This window comes from Balearica regulorum, chromosome 17 (assembly GCF_011004875.1).
Source record: "Balearica regulorum gibbericeps isolate bBalReg1 chromosome 17, bBalReg1.pri, whole genome shotgun sequence".
Taxonomy (NCBI): domain Eukaryota; kingdom Metazoa; phylum Chordata; class Aves; order Gruiformes; family Gruidae; genus Balearica; species Balearica regulorum.
Genome location: NC_046200.1, coordinates 12,887,723 through 12,907,229, shown reverse-complemented (window position 1 = coordinate 12,907,229; position 19,507 = coordinate 12,887,723). Strand labels below are relative to the sequence as shown.

Below are 19,507 nucleotides of genomic sequence, written 5' to 3'. Positions count from 1 at the left end.
GTGGGCAGCTTGCCCCATCCTGGCCCAGCTGCCCGTGGCCGGGAGTGTGTCCTTAGAGCTAACCACGCGACGTTGGCAGAGAGGCCGTGGGCCTTCCTGAGCCCGGAGCAGGGCAAACCTTGGGCATCCTGCCTGCCTCCTCTTCCTCCTGCCTGCTCTGGCACGCACCTCTGCGGGCAGCACGTCCGCTGTGCTGAGCGAGCCCTGCGCTTCCGGGTGCATCGCCCCGAGCGTCCTCGCTGCCCTCCCGGGGCCAGCTCCAGCAAACCACCTGCGGAGGCTTTCTCCTTTCTGCTGCAGGCGAGGACTGGCAGGGGAAGGTGTGATAATCCTCTCCTTTGAGGCCACAGTAATCGTTCACACCAAACTGCAAGCACTTTTATATCAGTCATGAAAGACATGAAAGACAACCAAAAAAAATAAATATATGTTTTTATATATATATTCAATCAATGTCTACGGAGCTTAACGCAAGGGGATTACCAGCCAGTTTAGAGCGTTAGTGGCTCTCGGCATTCATCAGAGGAGAACATTTGGTTGAATTGAAGCCAGCCTTTGATGGGATTGGAGAATAATTATTTCCATCAATAATTACTTCCAAGCACAGAAGGAATGGTTCCTAGTGCGTTGCAGGACAGGAGTCCTTGGTTGCCTCAAGGCCAATATGTTTTAACCCCAGGACCCTGAAAATCCCATTAGCGGGAGCGGGGGCCGGGGTGAGAGGGACATCCCCTGCCATGCCCGGGTCCCTGCCGCAAGGCAGCGGTGGCCCCGCGTGCTGCCAGCCCAGGGAGGAACCCTCCTGCCTCTGCTGCTGGAGCTGATCCAGCCCAGATTTTGCACAGGTCATTAATTTGGGGACATTTTTAATGGATCTTAATGATTGAGCCTCAGAAGACTGTTCTTAAAAGGGGTTTGGGAAAGGCCACAAGCTAATTAGCTGCACAAAGAAAGCAATTAACCATGTAGCTTCCCGGATGGTTAAAAATAACATAGATGTTGGGAAGCAACTGGGGGATTTATTACAAGCAGAGAAATAGATTTTTAAAGCTAGAGGGACCATCGGATCAGCCAGTGTCACCTCCTCCATGTCCTGGGCTGGAAATACTCCACTCCGCTTCCCTGCATTGACCCCTGTCACTTGTATTTAGCTGATGCACATCCTTAAATGTTCAGGCATTACAAAGAAAGAGTCAGCTACAAGAGAAAGTGGGGGCTTGTTGAGAGAGAAAGCACAGATGGAAAGAGAGGGGAGACCCTTCTTCTGCAGCTGCTCCGGTGCCAACTCCAGCTGGAAAAGTGTTGCTCAGGGCTGGGGCAGGCAGCAGGATGTTCCCCGGGGCGTACCGGCCTCTGGCCGTGCCTCACGCTTTTGCTTCCACCTGAGTGCTGGTGAGGGGGACAGGATGAGGATGCGTGGTGAGGTTAACAGCAGGTTTGGGGAACAGCGTTTGAGATGCAAAAGCTTTTTTTCTACCAGAGTGCAAGATCAGTGCTGTCTCTGCAGAGCTGGTGAGCTAAAAGCCACAACGCAGCGGAAGATGTCCAGGGGTGCTGGTCTGGTTAGCTACCATTGCCCCTCGCTGTCACATTGGATCTGGACCCCGTGCTGTCCCTGCAGTGTGGGGCTGCCCTCAGCTGCACGATGCTAGTGGCATCTCTGCCTGAAAGCTGAGCTGGGATGCAGCTGGGCTTGGAAATGGGGGCTTCCCGGCTCCTTGCAGGAGCATTTCCCACTGCAGGGCTGAGAGTTGTGGGCTCAGGAGGCCTGAGAGCAACCTGCAGCTCTCCTTCACAGCAGCACGGGTCCTACCTGCGGAAAGGCAAGGGGATTCCCCACCACATGGGAAACCTTCAGCCAACGAGCCCAGCTGAATGCATAGTTCTTTATTGCTCTCTTTTTGTGGTCTTGCTCCCGCAGCGGGACGCTCAGCTGCCTGCCGTACCCTGCGGAGGACAGACGTCCCGAAAAGCTGAGTGGCCGCGTGGTCAAGGAAGCCTCCACCACCAACGGCTGTGTGAAAGGGAAGGAGAGACCAGACCATGCTCGCCGCAGGTCACGCAGGTAGGAGCCCCGGGCTGTGAGGGGGGTCACCCCGACACAGGGGGATGGCAGAGGAGGCGTCGGTGACTGTTTACCCAGCCCCTGGGGTCTGCGAGACCTGGGGATGGGTTAAACCACCATGTGAGCGTACAGCAAATTTATGCAATTGCATGAAATCCCTGTGCATGTTTGCACCTGTAGTTCACTTCCACTCCACGCCTTGCTCTTACAACCCCCTTGCAAGTAATCCTGGCTGGAAGGCAGGCAACCTGCCAGCAGCCCCATGTGCTACCAGGTCTGCGGGGTACCCCTGGCTGGGCATCACTCTCAGCAATTCCCCTCTCCCCATGCCTAGACCAGCCCAGCAGCATTGGCTTCGTTAGGACGCAGCTTCATTATCAGTTCATCATTAGCCCCTGACAACTTGAGAGCGGAAAAATGAATCAAACATTGTAAATGAAGCAGCTAGGGTCTCTGAGCCCTGCCTGCTAAACTGTCTCTGGGATTAAAGACTCCCCATTTGCTTAAAGATGCTGGAAAGAAAGAGCAAGAAAGCACATTTCATATCTTCAGATTTCAGGCTAACCGGAACAATAATCTAAAGCGTATTTTTAATTAGACTTTGATTACAATCGCAGAGAAACAATTAAAATCGGATCAGCGCAGGGAGAAATCTTCCATGTCAAAGACAAAAGGCTTTACCTTGCGAGCGGGGAGAAGGGCTCTACAGAAACCGCCCGCGGCCGCCCAGCGCAGCCAGAGGTTTCTCCCCGCTCTCCCGTGGCCGTGCCTGGCCGTGGCCCTGGGTGAGGAGGGGGTGAGACGCACCCAGACCCATTTGCTGGGGAGCCCAAATCTGGGCTGGGGGAAAGCAGGTGGGAGCTGGGGTTAAGCATCCTGGTAAGTGAGGGGCTGAGATGGGTGTCCAGGTCCCTGGCGTGGGACAGACCCTCAGGGTGTCTTTGGGGAGATGTCTGAGCTTGGCGACAACGAGCTGTCTTGGAAAATGCATTTTTTTTCTACCTTAATGCAGACAAAAGACCCACTAAGCCCAAGGTGTGCCGTATCTCCTAGCAGTGCTTCTGCTGGTCAGGGAAATCCTTGGGAGGAGAGAGAGAGTGAGGAGGAGGAGGATTTGGATGCTCCTGGGGGTCACAGCGTGGTTGCACCTCGGATTTACTGCACCAGAAACACTCAGTTATTCACAGCTCACAACCAAAGCGTTAGCATACAGTTTTCTTTTGCAGAGCAATTAAAAAAAACCCCAAAGCATATTAAAAGCACCAAGCAACTGTTTTTTTATGATAGTGTAATTTTGGTAGTAACTCAAGCTGTGGGTGAGCAAGTGTTGGGAGACAGTGGAGCCCGAGTCCCCCCAAGACAACCCCCTGCCACTGCCTCCATGGGTCAAGGTGCTGTGATGTTTGCTCTGCATTAGGGCTCTTAATAACATTTGTTCTTTTGGCAGAAACTGCTCAGTTTTTGGCTGGTTTCTGCAGCGAAGATCCCACAGCATTTTCCAAACACGGGGCTGCCTTCGCACATTCCCCACTAGTGGGTCCTTCTGCCAGCGGGGTGAGAAGTGGGGAAACTGAGGCACAAACCCAGCGCCCTCATTTCTAGCAGTGATTTTGCAGAGGCCCTGGGAAGCTAGCTATGCTCCCCATAAACTGCACATCCCTTTGGGGATCTAGGGATCAATTAGGGGATCCACAGCCTGATTTGGGGATTAACCTGGGGATTCACAGGCCGCCACCATCTTTACAAACATTTGCTTTGGTTAATGAGTAACCACAGAGTATCTTTTATATTTTCAGCCCAGTGCTCTGAATTAATTTAACCATGATATTTGCTTTTCATTGAAACATAACGCAATTCAGTGTCATATGTTTAAAAAAAGAAATTAATTTACAGGAGGGTTTTTTTCCCAGGGTTTAACAACTGTGTAAGAGATGCATATCTCATTAAATTACCATAGAATCTCAATAAATATATATATTTCTAATCAATTGCTATTTAACATATGTCAAGTCTTTTATTACAGTTAGATGCATCTGGTTGCAATAATTATTGCATGCAAATTAAATGCCAATTAATTATTTAAAGCATATTTACAAAGAGCAACAAAACCTATAAATCTGTTACGGAGTCGTTAACCTCAGCAAACACATTTTAAATAATCAGCCGGCGTCACCGCGGCATACAGTAGCTGTCTCATTATATCTCCATTAAACCCATGGAGGAAACACTTCATTTAAACTGTGACCAAATTACTCGTTAGAGGGTAATTAGGCACTCGCCTGCACCCCAGGTTCACCATGAAAACTGATCTCCCTGCCCTGGATGCCCCTGAGGTGGGGATGGAGGAGAGCAGTCCCATGTGAGCTGATTCAGCTTTTATTTTTATTATTTTTAATTTTTATTTGGATTTGCCCCCCCTCCTCAGCCCCTCGTGTGATGGGGACCGTGCGCCGCCGCCGGCCCGGGGGAAGAAGAAGAAGAAGAAGTCCGGCCGCAAGAAGCGAAGGAGGTGAGGGCGGCCATGGTGGCGTGTGGGGCGGGAGGGGACAGGCAGCCCATGGCTGTGTGTGAGGGGAGAAAGCTGGTGTAAAATGGAGGCTGGATACCCCGGGAGGATGCCGCTGATGGCAGGGTAAGGGCTGGGGTGGCCACGGAGGGCTGTGGGGAGCCCTAGGGTCCCTAACACCCCTCTGCCTCCTCAGGTCTCCCTCCTACAGCCCCTCACCTGTGAAGAAGAAGAAGAAGAAAAGCTCCAAGAAGCGAAAAAGAAATAGGTACTTTTCCTTTGAACATGTAATTCCCTGCAAGCAGCGGCTGTTGTGATGGTTTGGACAAGGGATGGGAGATGTTACCACTGTGGGGTGGCTGGTCGAGCTCCACAGCAGAGAGGTGTCAAACTCCTGACTCTTAATAATGGCTGCCCAGAGGGCAGGGCCTCAGCGCGAGGTGAACACCGGACAGGCGAGGAGGGGCAGAGCCAGCGTCCCTCGGGGTGAGGAGGGCATGAAGGCGGGGTGCACATCCAGGGTAAACAGATAAATACAAGCTGTCGGGGTGCAGGGGAAGAGAGACAGACAAGCCAAATCCACATGAGGTGCAGAGCTTCTGCCTGCTGTCCTATTTCACATGGCTCCCATCCTCTGGGACGCCATCGGGATCGGCGCTCGGGGCTTGCACCAGTCCCTTTTCCTTCTCCCCCAGCCCAGAAAGGGTCAGTGTTTGGGATGGGCAAAGGCTCAGACCAGTATCCAGATCTCAGCCATCCCTCCCAGCCCTGGGCAACTACCCCTCCTCCATGTTCCCCTTCTGAAGGCCAATTTTAATTTAAAGAGCACAATTAAATTTTAACATCGCAAATATTTCACTAGTTTCTCTCAACCATTAAACCAATATTTGAAAAGAAAAGTGGAAAAGAAAACCCTTCTCCCTTGGAAAGTTCATGTATTTATAATATATTGAACCAAAGAGAGAAGCAACCAAAAATGGACAACAGGGTGAAAAGCTGAGCTTCAATCTTAAAGAAAAGGGAGGGAGGAGGAGAGACAAGGATTTAGAAACTCCTTTACAATACTACCTCCCCAAGGAGGGATTCCTATGCTCTTTTATGGATGCCATCTCCTGATGGCAGTTCTGGGTCAGATGCTCCTTGGCTTGAACCTTTAGTGCCCATTTATGCCCCTGCAAGCCACAGATAAGCTGTAGCTGGTCCCAAAAGGCAGCGTGATAAACCGTTAAGCATTCATGACCAATGGAGGTTGCTTGCAGACACCTGATACCACTTCAACTACAGATCCCAACCAACCTTGCCACGGGCAATCTCACAGCCCCTCTAGGCAGGAGGACTTCAGGCCATGTCTTCTGCAGGATGTTGTGCTCCAAGCTGAGATGAGTCACAGCAGGATGTGCAGTGTACTGGGGCCAGGCCTCGCTACGAGGAAGAGTGTCCTCCATGCTCCCAGGGTTTTCTGTGAGGACCACCAGCACAGTGGCTCCTGTGTCATACCATGGATGCTCCAGAAAGGATTCTTCCTTTGACTGCTCCTTGGTCCTTCATACAGAAAGCCAGGGACTGGACTCACCTCTGCCCCTTCAAACTAAGTGTAGTGCAAGACTGTGGAGGCATTAGCAGAGAAAAGGGAGTCACCAGGGACAGAGGACGTGTCTGATCTCTATAGACTTGTTATCCTGAGGATCATATTCTGAATTATTTGTAGAGTGTACTAGTCACTTCTACCACACCAGCGTTTCTCAGCAACTCCCTTGCCAGCTGGCCAAAGGAGAGCCAGGGCCATTCTGCCCAGCTGGTACATGAGGCCTTCTCACAGTGCTCAGTCTAACACTAAGCCTAAACACATTGTCTCTGATTCAAGCTTCCAATTTTGTGAGACCCTGTATTCAATGTACGTATTTGTGTCTTGCAGGTTATCCTCAAAGAAGAGAAGACACAGGTAAGAGTTGAGCAAGTGTGGGTGGTCCCTTAGAAATAAGAGTTTAATGGTCTCCTCAAGGTCTCACAAGGTTGATGTTCACTGGCTGGGGGCAGAAGACATTTTTCTTCTGTGTCTCCTTGTGGAATCCCCTCGGCTCCCCCATTCCCGGTCGGTCTGGAGCTAGCCTCTCCTATTCAGCCTTATGTGTTCCTCAAACCCTGCAGGAACTGGGTCTCCAGCCCAACCTGTGCAATCAAGCATGTAACTGGAAAAGACCTCTTGCTATAACCTAACCCCTGACAACCCCATCCATGTTGCATCTTGAGTCTTCATTTCTCTTATGGTTTTATTTGCAAACAGTATAGCATCCCCCAGCAGTGCCCATCCTTAAAACATTCAGAGTCAGTGGCTTTCCAGGTGTGTACTGGAAGAACTCTCCTGATTCCGCTATGTGTCTGTACAGTATCAAGAAGTATTCATCTTCTCTGTGGGAAAATGCAAAGCCGCCAGTACGGCTGATCCTTTTTGGCCAAGCCCACAAGCCAGATTTGTCAGCAGGCACTCAGACCCCCTGTACTGTGGCAGAATCATTAATCCCTTTCACTTCTATTGCACGCTCTTGGGCAATCTAGCGGTAACATTGATGTGTGATTGTGCAGCTTTTTATCAGAACAGAAATCTCTGAATTAATTAGCCATTTCTTATTTAGTTCTTCAAGCCCCAAAAGTAAGAGAAAGGAAGAAAGAAAACACAAAAAACAGTAAGTAGTGATTCGTGGCGCTCCCTGCCCTGCTTGCGCAGAGCCGTGGGGCTAGGAGGTGCTTGCTGTGGTGGGTCCCCTGGAGCTAACACTGGCTGCACCACCCTAAGCAATTCTCGGGATTATTTTGCAGCTAAACCCAGCAATTCTGGTTTTGCTGGAATGGAAAAGGGTTTGTAGAGGCTGGAGATCTTTCCTCTCCCTCTCTTTCGTGCCACCTCATTTAGTACTTACTTTTGTATCTCACAAGGACGGACCGTGTCTTCTTCATCCAGTCCTGAGCAGAGACTCCAGCTTTTCTGATGAGGGAAGCATAAGAGGATGAACTCGAATCTGCAGAGCACAGTGCCCCACAGCCTCCTCTGGGCAAAGGGCCTTAGCTCCTCCTTGTGTGCTGCTCTTGGACGTCACAGTAGGGGCTACTCATGATATACAGTACAACCAAATATCCAAATGGGAGCAGAAAGCAATGGGGACTAGGGAAGAGAAGAGATTGTTTGGAGGTGATGGAGGCTGTAAAAATCTGGGGTTGAGATCCCCATCTGCCCTGGAGCGTTAGCAGAGCACAATCCTTGTCCTGTGGGGCAGGCAAACAAGGGGTATGGTATAAAATGTGGTTCCTCAGGGCTGGAAGGAAGGCCTGTAAGCCTTCTCTGCTTTTCACTTCCTTCTCTGTCTTCTGGGAATTGCAACTTGTGGCTTCTCACCTACTTTCAGAACAAGGAAACAGTTCTGGGGCTGAACCCTGGGCACCAAACCCCTGGTTGGCTTTGCTGGGATGTGAGACACCTTACTAGAGACAGAAACTGAGCTGGCAGATGGAAGTGCTAGCTGCTGGTTTGTTTGGTATTATTAGGACCTGCCCTTTAATTCTTCCCAACACAACTTTTAGTGCTTAGGCAGAAAGGAGACAGAGGGACAATAGCCTCTGACACCACCAGTGTCACCCCAGTATGCACTGGGACTGAAGAGACTGGAATCCATGAGGTGCAGAGCATGTTGTGCTGCCTGCACAGGCCATCTCTCCTGCACACCGAATGCCCATCTCCTTTTCTCTGGGATTTCTGCATGTTCAGTAGCACAGCCACCTTTTTTTTTTTTTTTTTCCTTTCAAACTGGGCTTCTATGTACCCAGAAATCTCAGTGGTAAAACTGAGGCTTCCCAGGTTTATCAGTTAAAGCAGACATCTCTCCAACCCAATGTAGCACTGGCCAGTAGGCAGTAGCCTAGCGGTGTGGTTAAAACAAAGATCAGATGCTGTGCTGGTATGCGCTGACCTAGGGGAACAAGAGCTGCTAGAATTGCTCTTTGGGGATAAACCAGTCCAGGTGGTTTAGCCCTCATCTTTCAGCTCTCAAATCAGAGCTGAGATACTCCCGGTTTCTGCAAACCTTCTTATTGCTCCTGGGTGTAGATCAGAGAGATTCCACGAGCCATTTCGGATCAGGATTTTTGTATAATCACCCTGCTTTGGCTTATCTTTGTCGAGCAACTGGTTATCTAAATCACACAGGACCAGTTTTTCCTCCAGCAGAACGGGAAAACTCTTAAACTGGAGGGACTGAGGAGAAGGGTGAAGAGCAAACACGGTGATTTTTCACACAAATCCACTATGTGAGGGAGAGATGTTCAGTGCTGCTGATTTCAGCTGTATGGAAATAAGGAAGGAAGACCCAAAATGTGAAGTTTTTAAAAATATAATCATAGGGTGTGAAAAGCATCAGAGAAAACAGCCAGGTGGAGTTCAAGCAATTGCCCTGGAGGTTCCCCTTTTGTCTTAAAGGAGATCCTGTTCTCAAGCAATTGATTTGCCGAGTTTTTATAGCAGCAAATTACTAAATTTGCTGTCTGAGCAGGTCGTATTACCGCTGTCAGTGACTGGTATAGCTGTTCCCACCAGCTAACCCATCGTTAGCTTTGCCTGCTGGCACAATGGTGCCAGCGTGAGCAGTAGACACTACAAGATCTAAAATAACTGCTGTGGTGGGTAACAATGAGAGGGAATGGGCACAGAAGGTGACAGGTAGCCTGCCACCCACAACACCCTGCTCTCTGCACGCCGGACTTTAGCTGTTGGTGCAGGCGACAACAACCCTTCGGTAATAGGGCCGGGTAATCCGTGAGTAACAGCCTGAACGGAGCAAAGGGCAGCGCAGCAGGCACTGAACCTGGGTCCCTGCGCACGGTTTGCTGGTAACTGTCCTGTGGCCCTGTCAGAAAAGGGAGCAGCAGTGACTGGACACCTGTAAGAAGCCAGGTAAAATGGTCCTGCCCCTCAAGGAGGAACCATGTGTAGGGCAGGCTGCAGTTAGGGAAGTTGTACTTCATGTTTATACAGCAACCATAAGACTGGCTAGACCCTCCCCCTTAGCGTGGGGAAGGCTGGCTGTTACTGAGTGTACTGTATTATTTGGAGCATGTCCTTCTGCATCTGCTCTTTAACAAGGAGCCTGCACTACAGAGAGGGTTGGAGCTAGAAATGGGAGGGTTGGAGCTTTGCCATGGGTTGCCTGGAGAGAGACGGTGCTCCCCCAACAAGGCTCAGCAATGGGAAGATCCCAGCCTGTTTCCTGGCTGTCTTAGGGTAGGCTGCAGGATGAACGGCAAGCAGATGAACGGGCAAGCACACAGCTCTTTAAATTATTGAAAGCAGAAAGAATTGGTGCTGTCTGCTGCACTCCTGCATGCTAGTCCATAGATCTTCCCCGAGCAGGCTACAGAGCCAACCTAATAGCTTGTAGTTAAAATGCTAGCATAGATCTTGGTAAGATGGCTTGCCTTAACGTTGGTGTAGCTATGAAGGGATGGAGAATTTCTGGGATTTTCTCCTTTCTGATTTGAATGTTACCGACTTCAGCCTCCAGCTGCTGGCTCTTGCATCCCCCCAGTCTGTCAGCCTAACGGTGGTTTTCCTCTCTGCTTCTTAAAGCTCTCGCGGACGCACCCGGAAATCTCATCGCCATCGCCACCGCCACTGCCACTCTCGCTCAGAGAGCTCCGACTCCCGCTCCCCCGGCTGCCGAAGCAGGTATCGTCACCGGTCCCTGAGCTGAGCATCCTGCAACACTTCCCGGTGGGCTCAAGGACGTGATTGCAATAGCCTGTGCAACCCCCAAACTCTCTGTGCAGAGCCGCATCCCGTACTGGTAGCAATGTCACGCACTGGAGGTTGAGCTTCTTGTGGTCTCTGCCACAGAAGGGTTTTGCCTCGAGGAGCAGTGGCTGCAGCTTTTCAGTCCAGCAGTCACTTCTAATCCCCATGGCTGATGATCAGCCCATGACAGCTGATTACAGCCTAGTCTCCCTTCCCTAACCCAAGGGCTCTGTACTGCTGATGTCCCAGGAAACCCTTAAACATGGTCTTAGCAATGGAAATATATTTGCCCGTGGCAATCTATAGCCACTGTCTTTGACCTGATTAAAATCTCTGTCCTGTGGATGACAGATGCATCCTGGGGCCAGCTAAGTGGATGCTGGTGCTAGACCCGGCATCGCTGCAATAGCAAGTCGCATAGTTTATACACATCATGAGTTCATGTTTCACGTTTTCTGAAAGCACTTGATCAAACCACCCCTACGCTCCCACTTCACTCCTCCTAACTACTGGGAATTTTCTTACGAAAAGCTGATGATCAGTGAGGGGAGGAATGCAATCAGTAATTGGAGGGGTGTTCACGCAAGAGCAGAGCATGTCTTCTCTTGGAGGTGTATTGCCATGGGGACATTCAAGGCTGCGTGAAAGTATGGTTTGCCTTGAGCCATCATAAAATCATGAACTGGAGCTGAAATTTGAGGTTAAGGTCCAAAGCCTGGATGCAAAATATTTTTTAAAAAAGTAGAAAAGGAAAACACCCCTTTTCTCTCCATCATGACTCCACAGAGCAGTCATATGGAAGACCTTCTCCCACACGCAATGGCCTCGCACAGAGCTGCCAAGGGTTTGCACGGAGCTGGTAGTGGGCACTACTGCAATACCGAGGAATAACGGATTGGCTGTTTATGTCTTCTGGAGGCACAGAGCCAGGTCTCGGGAGGAAGGGCATAAAACACGGCGAAGACACTCCCGGCACCACTCAAAGATCACCGCAAAGCGAAGCTCCTCTGCAGAGGTTCAGGCCAGCCAAAAAGCCAGCCAAACCCTCCCACTCTACAGCTTCCTGTCTCCTAAGGAAGTAGTAAGTATTACACACTGTGCTGCTTTGCTTGAACTAGCCACAGGAATCTGGGCAAGAAATCTGATATGAAATTTTTATAACTCAATTATAGCGATGTTAGACAAAGTTGGTTAAAACTGTATTATTTATTAATGGTGCTGTTCTCCAATGTATTTAAAGTCATTCCTTCCTTCAGCACTTTCACACCAAGGGTGGGGCTGGAGAGGGGAAAAATTTGCAAAGGCTCTCGCCTATAAATAATGAATTGAGGACATTTAACAAAAAAAAGTGGCCTCCAGCAATGATATTTTACAGGGAAGTGTTTGTTATGCAGTCTTTGCTCAGCTGGATGTGAACATAATTCACTGGTCTTCATGTCCAAAAGTTTAGTCCTTCAGGGAAAAGAAAGGGAATCAAACATATATAAAAGAAACATTTACATTTAATGAGTTGGTGATTATTGGCAGGGGATATTTTCTGACTATCAGGATCTTTCTAGGATCACTGTTGCTCTGGACCGACAAGCCCAGGGGCCAAATTCGGAACTTATGAGCAGCTCTCATTGATGCTAATGGGAACTGCGTGTGCAGCCGAGGGTAAAATCAGGCTCAGTGCCTTGGGATGTTTTTCCATATACATGGAAAGAGATGATATAATACATGCCATAGATTTGAGGGAGCAAGAGATGGAGAGAAATATTAGACACAGACTGATATGAAGTCTTCCTTTTCCATGGCACGTTTCCTCTTTGTTCCCGGTAGCTGCAAAGCAGAGGTGTGATGCTCTTTGGTTGTGGTGTTAGTATCTGATAGGCATTCTGGAGAGAGAAATTGCTACACAGGGCTCAAGGCAGTGCAGAATCTGGTACTCAACACGTGTGGATGTGTAACGTTAGAGGTGTCTTGAGTAGAGAGTCCTCCAAGCCCCAGAGTGGTATATAATGGGGAACTGATTTTCTGCTTTAGGCCCAGTCATCAATTGGAAATAGCTCAGCCATACGCAGTAGCTACATCAGATATGGGATAGATAGTGCCAGCAAGAGGAGAGACTTTATCCGCTCACCCACACAGACAGCATTCCGATCAAAATACACAGAGATTATACGTGGGTACAGACAGGCACAAGCTGTCTCTCAACATTATAGATATGCATATTTGCTCTTGTTATATACATCTACTGAGTGTGTAGTGCACATGTGAGTCATTGCTTATAAAACCATACAAGGTAGAGTGAATAGCAGAACCCGCACACCACACTGGGATGTCTGTGTGCGCGCACACGTGCAAAGAAAGAATAACAAGAGAAGAAGCTTTTATTGCCAGGAGCCTGGGGTGTTGCCCTCCGTCAACCTGGGAAAGTAGTAATGAGTTAACAGCTCCTCCCAAAAAATAACCAGCCAAAGACTGCACCATGTCACCAGAGTTGGGTTTTGGTTGGTTTTGGTTTTGTTTTTTTTTTTTTGTTCAAGCTGCATATTTTACATAAATGTTTTCAAGTCTAAGCCTGGTTTTTAATTGCTGCTAGGTTTCCTCTCTGTGAAGCCAGGCTCCCTGAGTCCTGTGGGGCTGACTCCCAGCTGTTCTGTTCCCTGAGCAAGAGTAAACTCTAATTTAAAATTGTAAAAGCTTTAAAATGAGCTAAATTCAAGCATGCTGCACTCCCCTTTCCACTTACTTCACTCGGGGTAAATGAGCACACAAGCTGCAGGGCAGGGAAAATCAGAGCTTTATAGTTACAGATGCAGGGGATGGATGCAAAATAAAAGTCATCAGGCCCCTGCTGCACCCTTTCTAGTAAGGGTTAATAATACAGGCAAATATTTCAATGGCTAAAAGGCATCAGTACCTTTACTATGCAACCCACTAGTGTCTTTTTGTTCCCAAAAACAAATATGCTCTCTTGGGACATCATTCAAGCACTGGTTTAAATTGAAGCCCCTGGTTAAGTGCTACCCCTGATTTTTTTCTGAATAAGGTCACTAAATATCATGCACTCAAAACTGGCAATGGAAAAATGGAATGGGAAATTTAGGTCTCATTTATTAATGAATATACACAACTCTTTGATGCCTCTCCTTTTTGTGAGTTAAATGGTTGCTCTATAAATAAGTTTAGTTCTGTCAGAATCTACTTTGAAAGCAGCCTGGATGTGTTATGAAATGAAAATGTGCTCTTGCAGAAAACGTTGATCACATATAAAAAATAAATTATTGGAAAAGAAAAGATTTTGTGGAAAATTCCAGAACTGGGATTCAAAAATGCCATGTTTCAGTCCTCTATGGGGGTTGGTGTGTCACGTTCCCTACCCTTCCCTCTGGCCCAGGCTTCCAAGCCAAACCATCCTTGCCTGGGGAGATGCTTTGTCATATCTCCAAAGGAAAGGGATTGTCCAGGGAGGATCCCAACGTGCAGAAGAGACCCAGAGAGGCAATACACCAACTCCCACGAGGTAATGCTATAGCACTTCCAAATCAAAGATATTGCTTTTTAAGCCAGTTTTTATTCTATATTTTTTTTCTTCTGAAAATTTTAAGCATTTTGTGGTAAATTCTGCCATCTTCCCCCTCCCCCCCCCCATTTGTTTTCCTTCCGTTCGACTGGAACAGCCACAATTCGTAGCTAGATCTACCTGTAATTTATAAGGGATATAGCATACAAAATAACGTCCTGCCCATGCATCTACCTTGCTGCTTCTTTCCCTCTTGCCTTTACGCGTAAGCCGATGCACATGCACGCACACATGTAGAAACACCCCGAAGCTCCCTGCTACTTTTCTTTTTGGCAGTGAATTTCCAAGGTTCACCCTCTCATTCTCCCTTTAATCCCATGCAGCCGCAATAGTTGCCTGTTGAGAATAGGATTGTGGGTCTGTGCCTCAGCATGCAGAAGAAACTGTGGTTAATATGCAGCATCTATTTTTGAACAGAACACCCCTAACCTGCTGCAGACACTTTATTCCACACCAGCACAGATGTATTACATGCCACGGTGCTTTCAGTTGAGCAGTGCAATATAAATACCTGCAGGGTATGAATCTAATTGCCTTTGGATTTGATGAAGATAACTGCGCGCTGCAGACACTTTCCTTGCCAGCTCCTTTACTTCCACTGAAGCTCATTTACGATGTCACAAATTAATACAGGCTTGAGCCAGGTTTTCAGCGAGGCTCGGTGGGGTAGACTTGTTCTTCCAAATGATGCTGTTTGTCCTCGTGCATCTGCAGAAAGGTAGAAGTGGGGAAATACTGTGCAGGGGCTGGGACAGCGTGTGCAGGGAAGGTTCAGGAAACCTTATAGCAGACCTGCATATTGGCTTGCTGTTGCTCTCTGGTTTCTAGCCTGGATTTTGGTTTACATAAGGCAAGCTATTCTTTTAGCTGTTAGGCAGCATGTTTCTGACAACAAACAGAGCCCTTAGAGAGCAGAAAGGCAAACCCTTCCATAATATGGAAGTTGTTTTCTTTTTGCTATTCCTTTTCTCCTCTCCCAGCCAGGGGACTGAGGTTACACCTGATTAGCGTCTGGTAAATTCACAAGGCAGTGCCGGGACCGCAGGGATGCCAGCAGTCTGGGGTGAAGGAGGGATGCCTGCAGCCATTGAAGGGCTGTGCTGTACACCAGGTACCAGAGGAGGTGGTGGAAAGCAAACCCTTCCTCCAAAGTAGTTCCAGCCTCGCCTGAGCCAAGGTGGGGACACCCTGGCCTGCATCACACAACACTGGCTGCACCACCCCAGCAGGCTGAAAAGATCTTTGCAAAGGAACAAACCTTTGCCTGGCATTCTCAGGAATTTACCCCCAGCAAGGGGTCTGGGAGCCAGGCTGCTCAGCAGTGTTGCCATCCAGCCCCAAATAACCCAAGCTCTGACCTTGCAGGGACAGTTGTGTTGCTGCCTCCATGCTCCCGGACTAAGCGTAGCCCTTGTGGTAGAGAAAGCCTCACCCTGAACTCTCCATCTAGAAAAAAAAAAAAAAAAGGGTATTTTCCATTCAATATTCCTTGTGAGGGATTCATAATTGTGCAAAAAGAGGTTATATTGTATTCCTACAGCACTGCTATTTTTTGTACTCCCTTAATAAGGAGTTGGCTTTTCAGCCGGGGCAAATCGTCAGCAGAGGTGAGCCCCTTACCCCAGGCGAAGGCCTCCCCCCAGCCTCCTGCTCTGGAAGATGGGGGTACCCCAGACCTGGCACGCAGCCTCGTCCCCCCGAGCAGCCCCCCTCAGCAGATGCTGCTCCCCGTGCCGGCAGCTCCTCAGCAGATGTCTGCCGGGCCCTGGCCAAGAGCAAGGCTCGCCGGGGTCACTGACACAAGTTTTTTATTCCTTTCATTATTACAATGCACAGAAAAAGAAAGAAAGGGAGAGATTATGCACCTCTGAAAAAGAAATTAATTCCACTTTGAAGTGAGTTGCAAAACAAGAGAAAAAAGACCCAAGAAAGAAATCCTCCAACTATAAGCAAGGCTGTGCCACGCTGCTCGTCGATGGGTCTTGGTCTCCTTATGGCTGAGAAAATGTATAGTCATCTCTCGCCTCAGGGCTGTTTGCAGCACAGTAAATGGACGTGTTCAGTTTCGCTGCAAGACGAGTAGTGATTGTGTTTTTGTAACCTATTAGACTGCACTGCCTCTTGGTCTAGGATCGCACTCAAAATTACAGTCTGGAGTATGAGTGAGGGCTTCATTTCTGCTCCCCCTTCATCTTGATTAAATAATGATTTGAAACAAAAAAAATCCAATAAATATATATCTTGAGTTCCCTTGAGGGCAGCAGTGGGTCCCCTGCTGAAAGCTGGAGAAAGCAAAGTTCACTGAGACTATTTAATTACTTATTAGAGAGGGGGAAAAAAATCCAAATGTTCTTATAGAGAAAATTAGATTCATGAAAGAGCAGACTTATTTTAAGACACCCTAGAAAAATAAAAAGCCATTAGAATTCAATTGAGCTCTGCACAGTATTTTCAGATGTGGTGCTCTGTTTCCATCTCCTGTGGCTGGCATGCCTGTCAGAAGCAGTAGAATGGGACCAGAAGCAAAGCCAAGGTCATCAGATGGGGAATTTGTCCAAGCAGAGAGGCAAGTTGAGCACCTTGAGACTTGTGCTGAGAAGCTGCTGTGTTCCCCCCGGCACCTGCCTTGCCCTAGCCAGACCCTCCAGCCCTCGCAAGGACTGTGGGCTCCATATTTCACTGATATCCACATGTTGCCTCTTCCCAGAGTGCTGCTGCCACAGATGTTGAGCTACAGAGGAGCTGCTTGATCCCCCGGTCATTTGACAGAATTTGTGATGTACTGACAACAGTTGCTACTTTGAAGGTAGACTTCAGCGAAGGCAAAGCAAAAGCAAGGTCCCAGGTCCCAGCAGCAGTCTTAAAAGCTGTTTTAGAAATGCCAAGAAACTGCTGTATTTCTTGGCAGAAAGAAAGGTCTTTGGGTTTAGACCGGGAGGGAACAGAAGCGAGGTGTTTGTGTGTTGGATGCTGGGGTCAGTGTCCCTCGGAGCAGCCCCGTGCCCCCTCCAGGTCGTTCCTGCTTCTGCAGCCAGGGAGGACCTCACATGGTGGTTTTATGCCTGCAAATGAAAGGTGGTGAAAAGCTGGTTGTCTCTTGGTTAGGGTTCCGATCTAATGCAAATCATAACCCATCTCTTTAAAAAAAAATCTGGTGCCATATTTGAAAGCACAATCCTATATCTTCTGGGATGCAGTTGGGGAGAGCGTGGTGGTTCCTAGCAAGGTTCTCTCAGGGCTCTGGATGTGGCATCAGGGTTTCAGAAAGAACTGGTGAAAACCAGAGCCTGATACCTGTCTCTCTTATGCTCCTTTGACATTCCAGTTTGTACTGGAATAAACAAGAACTGGTAGAGGAGTGTTAGAACTGAGAAGCAGCAAGGAGCAGTACCAGATGCTGAAATGAGGACTTGCAATGTGTGTCTCCACTCATTCCTGGTTGGGAACATTTGGGAGATGTTTCTGCTCTGTCCAGTATTTCCATGTTGAAGGTGCAAGTTGGCTAGTGAAGAAGGATCACTTCATTTCCCATGTCTGCTGCTGGGGATCCCGATGCCTCCGAGTTAGGAGCATGGCTTAGAAGTTAGTATGGAGTGGGGATAGGGAGTCCCCAGCTCCAGTACAGATTTGCTGGGATGAACTGATTCCTGTCCCTCTGTCCCTTTTCCCAGAAGCAGTAATGCCTCTCTCCTTGGCAACGCAGGAAGTATGTGGAGATCCTCCAACTCCAGGTGTTTTCAGAGAGTGAGGATGTTGTGGGCAGTCATCATTCTGCAGACTGTGTGCCGAGAGCCGCTCGGCGTGTTGGCAGCTCTGCTCTGGTTTCAGTCACTGCTGGTGCAGCACATGCGTCGGAGTCAGCTGTCCCTGTCCCAGTTAGCACCTCTTGAACTAGGTCAAGAGCAACCCCCCCAGGGACACAGATCAGATGCCACTGGCAGGAGGGTAGATGTGAAGGCACCATCTGATGGGATGAAGGAACTCCATGTAAAAAGTGACATAGTTGGGTCTGTAGCCCCGTTGTGGATGAGAAAGAGCCCTGTCCCTGAACCAGCTGGTCCAGGGCTAAGCTCTCCAAAGGGACTGGCCCAGTCCCTGCTGTGTGATAACTGATCCGAGTGTCCTCTGCTCCCTCAGATATTACCAGCCTTACAATGTGGTTTTCTCGGCTCAGAATACCCCATATCTGTGAGCGCATGGCATAGAGGGAGGGCATTGTGCGCCCCAGAGCGTGGTGTGAGGACATGTGCAGGTGTTTGAGGGAGCATGGATTGCTGGGAACATGTTGGAGGACTATCCCGAGCAGAGGGAACCAAACCTATGTGTCCACACTCTGAAGACCCCAGAACAAACCTTATGGGTGGGAATGAGGAGAACAGAGCATCTGAGTGAAAGAGGAGGTGGCCATGGAGTGCAGGTGTGCTGGGTCCCCGTTTGCCCCTAATTCTGACCCTGTTGCAAGGGCAGACGTTAGCACTAACATTGCCTCACTCCCAGTGCCGGTACCTTCCTGGACTGGCTCAGGGAAATGCCACTGGAGTTAAAACTGAACTATATAATACTCAAATGATGTAAATCCCCTTGGTGGTGCTCAGGGTCCCAGACAACAGCCCTGCCCAGGGCAGCCTACGTGGGTTTGGGGTCCTTGCTGACCTGTTGGGTTCAGCAACCCACAGAAACCCAGCCAGGGTAGGGTTGAACCCCACGCAGAGGCTGACAGGAGCAGGGCTGTTGTCCCCTTCCCTGTAGGTCTCCAATACAGCACAGGGGGGGATATTTTTCCTCCTCTACTTTATTTTTTTTTACTTCTTCCCTCACTTGAGTGCCCTTTATCACTTCCACGAAACCCAAGGGGATTTAGTGCAAGCTGTGACTTTTCAGCACAAGTGATCAGCCTCCAGGAACAGGCTGGACGCCCTAATTTAAAGCAGAAGGAAACAAAAATGAATAATAAGTGAGACAAGCAAGCAGACAAAAAGCAGTCGTGACATTTGCATAGAGGAGGCAAGCAAACAGTTGGCAGTGTGGATTGAAGAGAGGGTTTATGTTTTTTTCATGTCATTTGAGACTAATGATGGACTTATGTTGCCCGCTCTTCCTTTTTTCTTACACCTTACCTACTAAAGGAGGAGTTCTTGATGGGTAAGTGGATGCTATCCGCAAGACACCAGGGAATTTATTAGAGGTCACTTGAGCGCAATAGCTATATCTTCTTCAGGGGGAAAAAAGCACACAAAGAAGTATCTGTATACCTTTTATTTCCAGAGGGATTTTTCTTTTTTCCCTCCCCCTCCTTTTTTTTTTCTTTTTTTTCTTTTTTGTTTCAAAGTGATAAGCTTGTTTATTTGCCAGTTTTTACTTTGTACAGAAGCCCTTGATTTGATTTTTTGTTTGCTTATTTTAGTGACATTTGTTCAGCCTCTAATAAGAAAGCTTAACAAATTTGCTCATTTAAGATTTTGTTTCATTTTTGTTTTCTTCCCAAAGATTATGTAGGTTTTTTTATATGTATATACCCATCTTTTTTTTTTCTCCCCCTCTCTAAGGTTAAATAAGGGCTTTGTCCTCTGTTACACCTTTTTTATTCAG

At 48.5% G+C, this 19,507-nt stretch overlaps 1 protein-coding gene across 3 annotated transcripts in view; it reads left to right on the top strand.

Moving 5' to 3' along the window:
* Nucleotides 1–19,507, top strand: part of SRRM4 (serine/arginine repetitive matrix 4) — a 48,856-nt gene that overhangs the window by 18,056 nt on the left and 11,293 nt on the right. The window contains exons 2-9 of one of the 3 annotated variants that reach the window (XM_075769826.1): nt 1,922–2,065; nt 4,491–4,574; nt 4,768–4,839; nt 6,487–6,513; nt 7,205–7,255; nt 10,186–10,284; nt 11,275–11,431; nt 13,733–13,858. In XM_075769826.1, the coding sequence (XP_075625941.1) occupies nt 1,922–2,065; nt 4,491–4,574; nt 4,768–4,839; nt 6,487–6,513; nt 7,205–7,255; nt 10,186–10,284; nt 11,275–11,431; nt 13,733–13,858 (760 nt within the window). Of the gene's footprint in view, nt 1–1,921; nt 2,066–4,490; nt 4,575–4,767; nt 4,840–6,486; nt 6,514–7,204; nt 7,256–10,185; nt 10,285–11,268; nt 11,432–13,732; nt 13,859–19,507 lie in introns of all 3 variants that reach the window. The other 2 variants (XM_075769825.1, XM_075769827.1) reach the window with 2 other exon arrangements.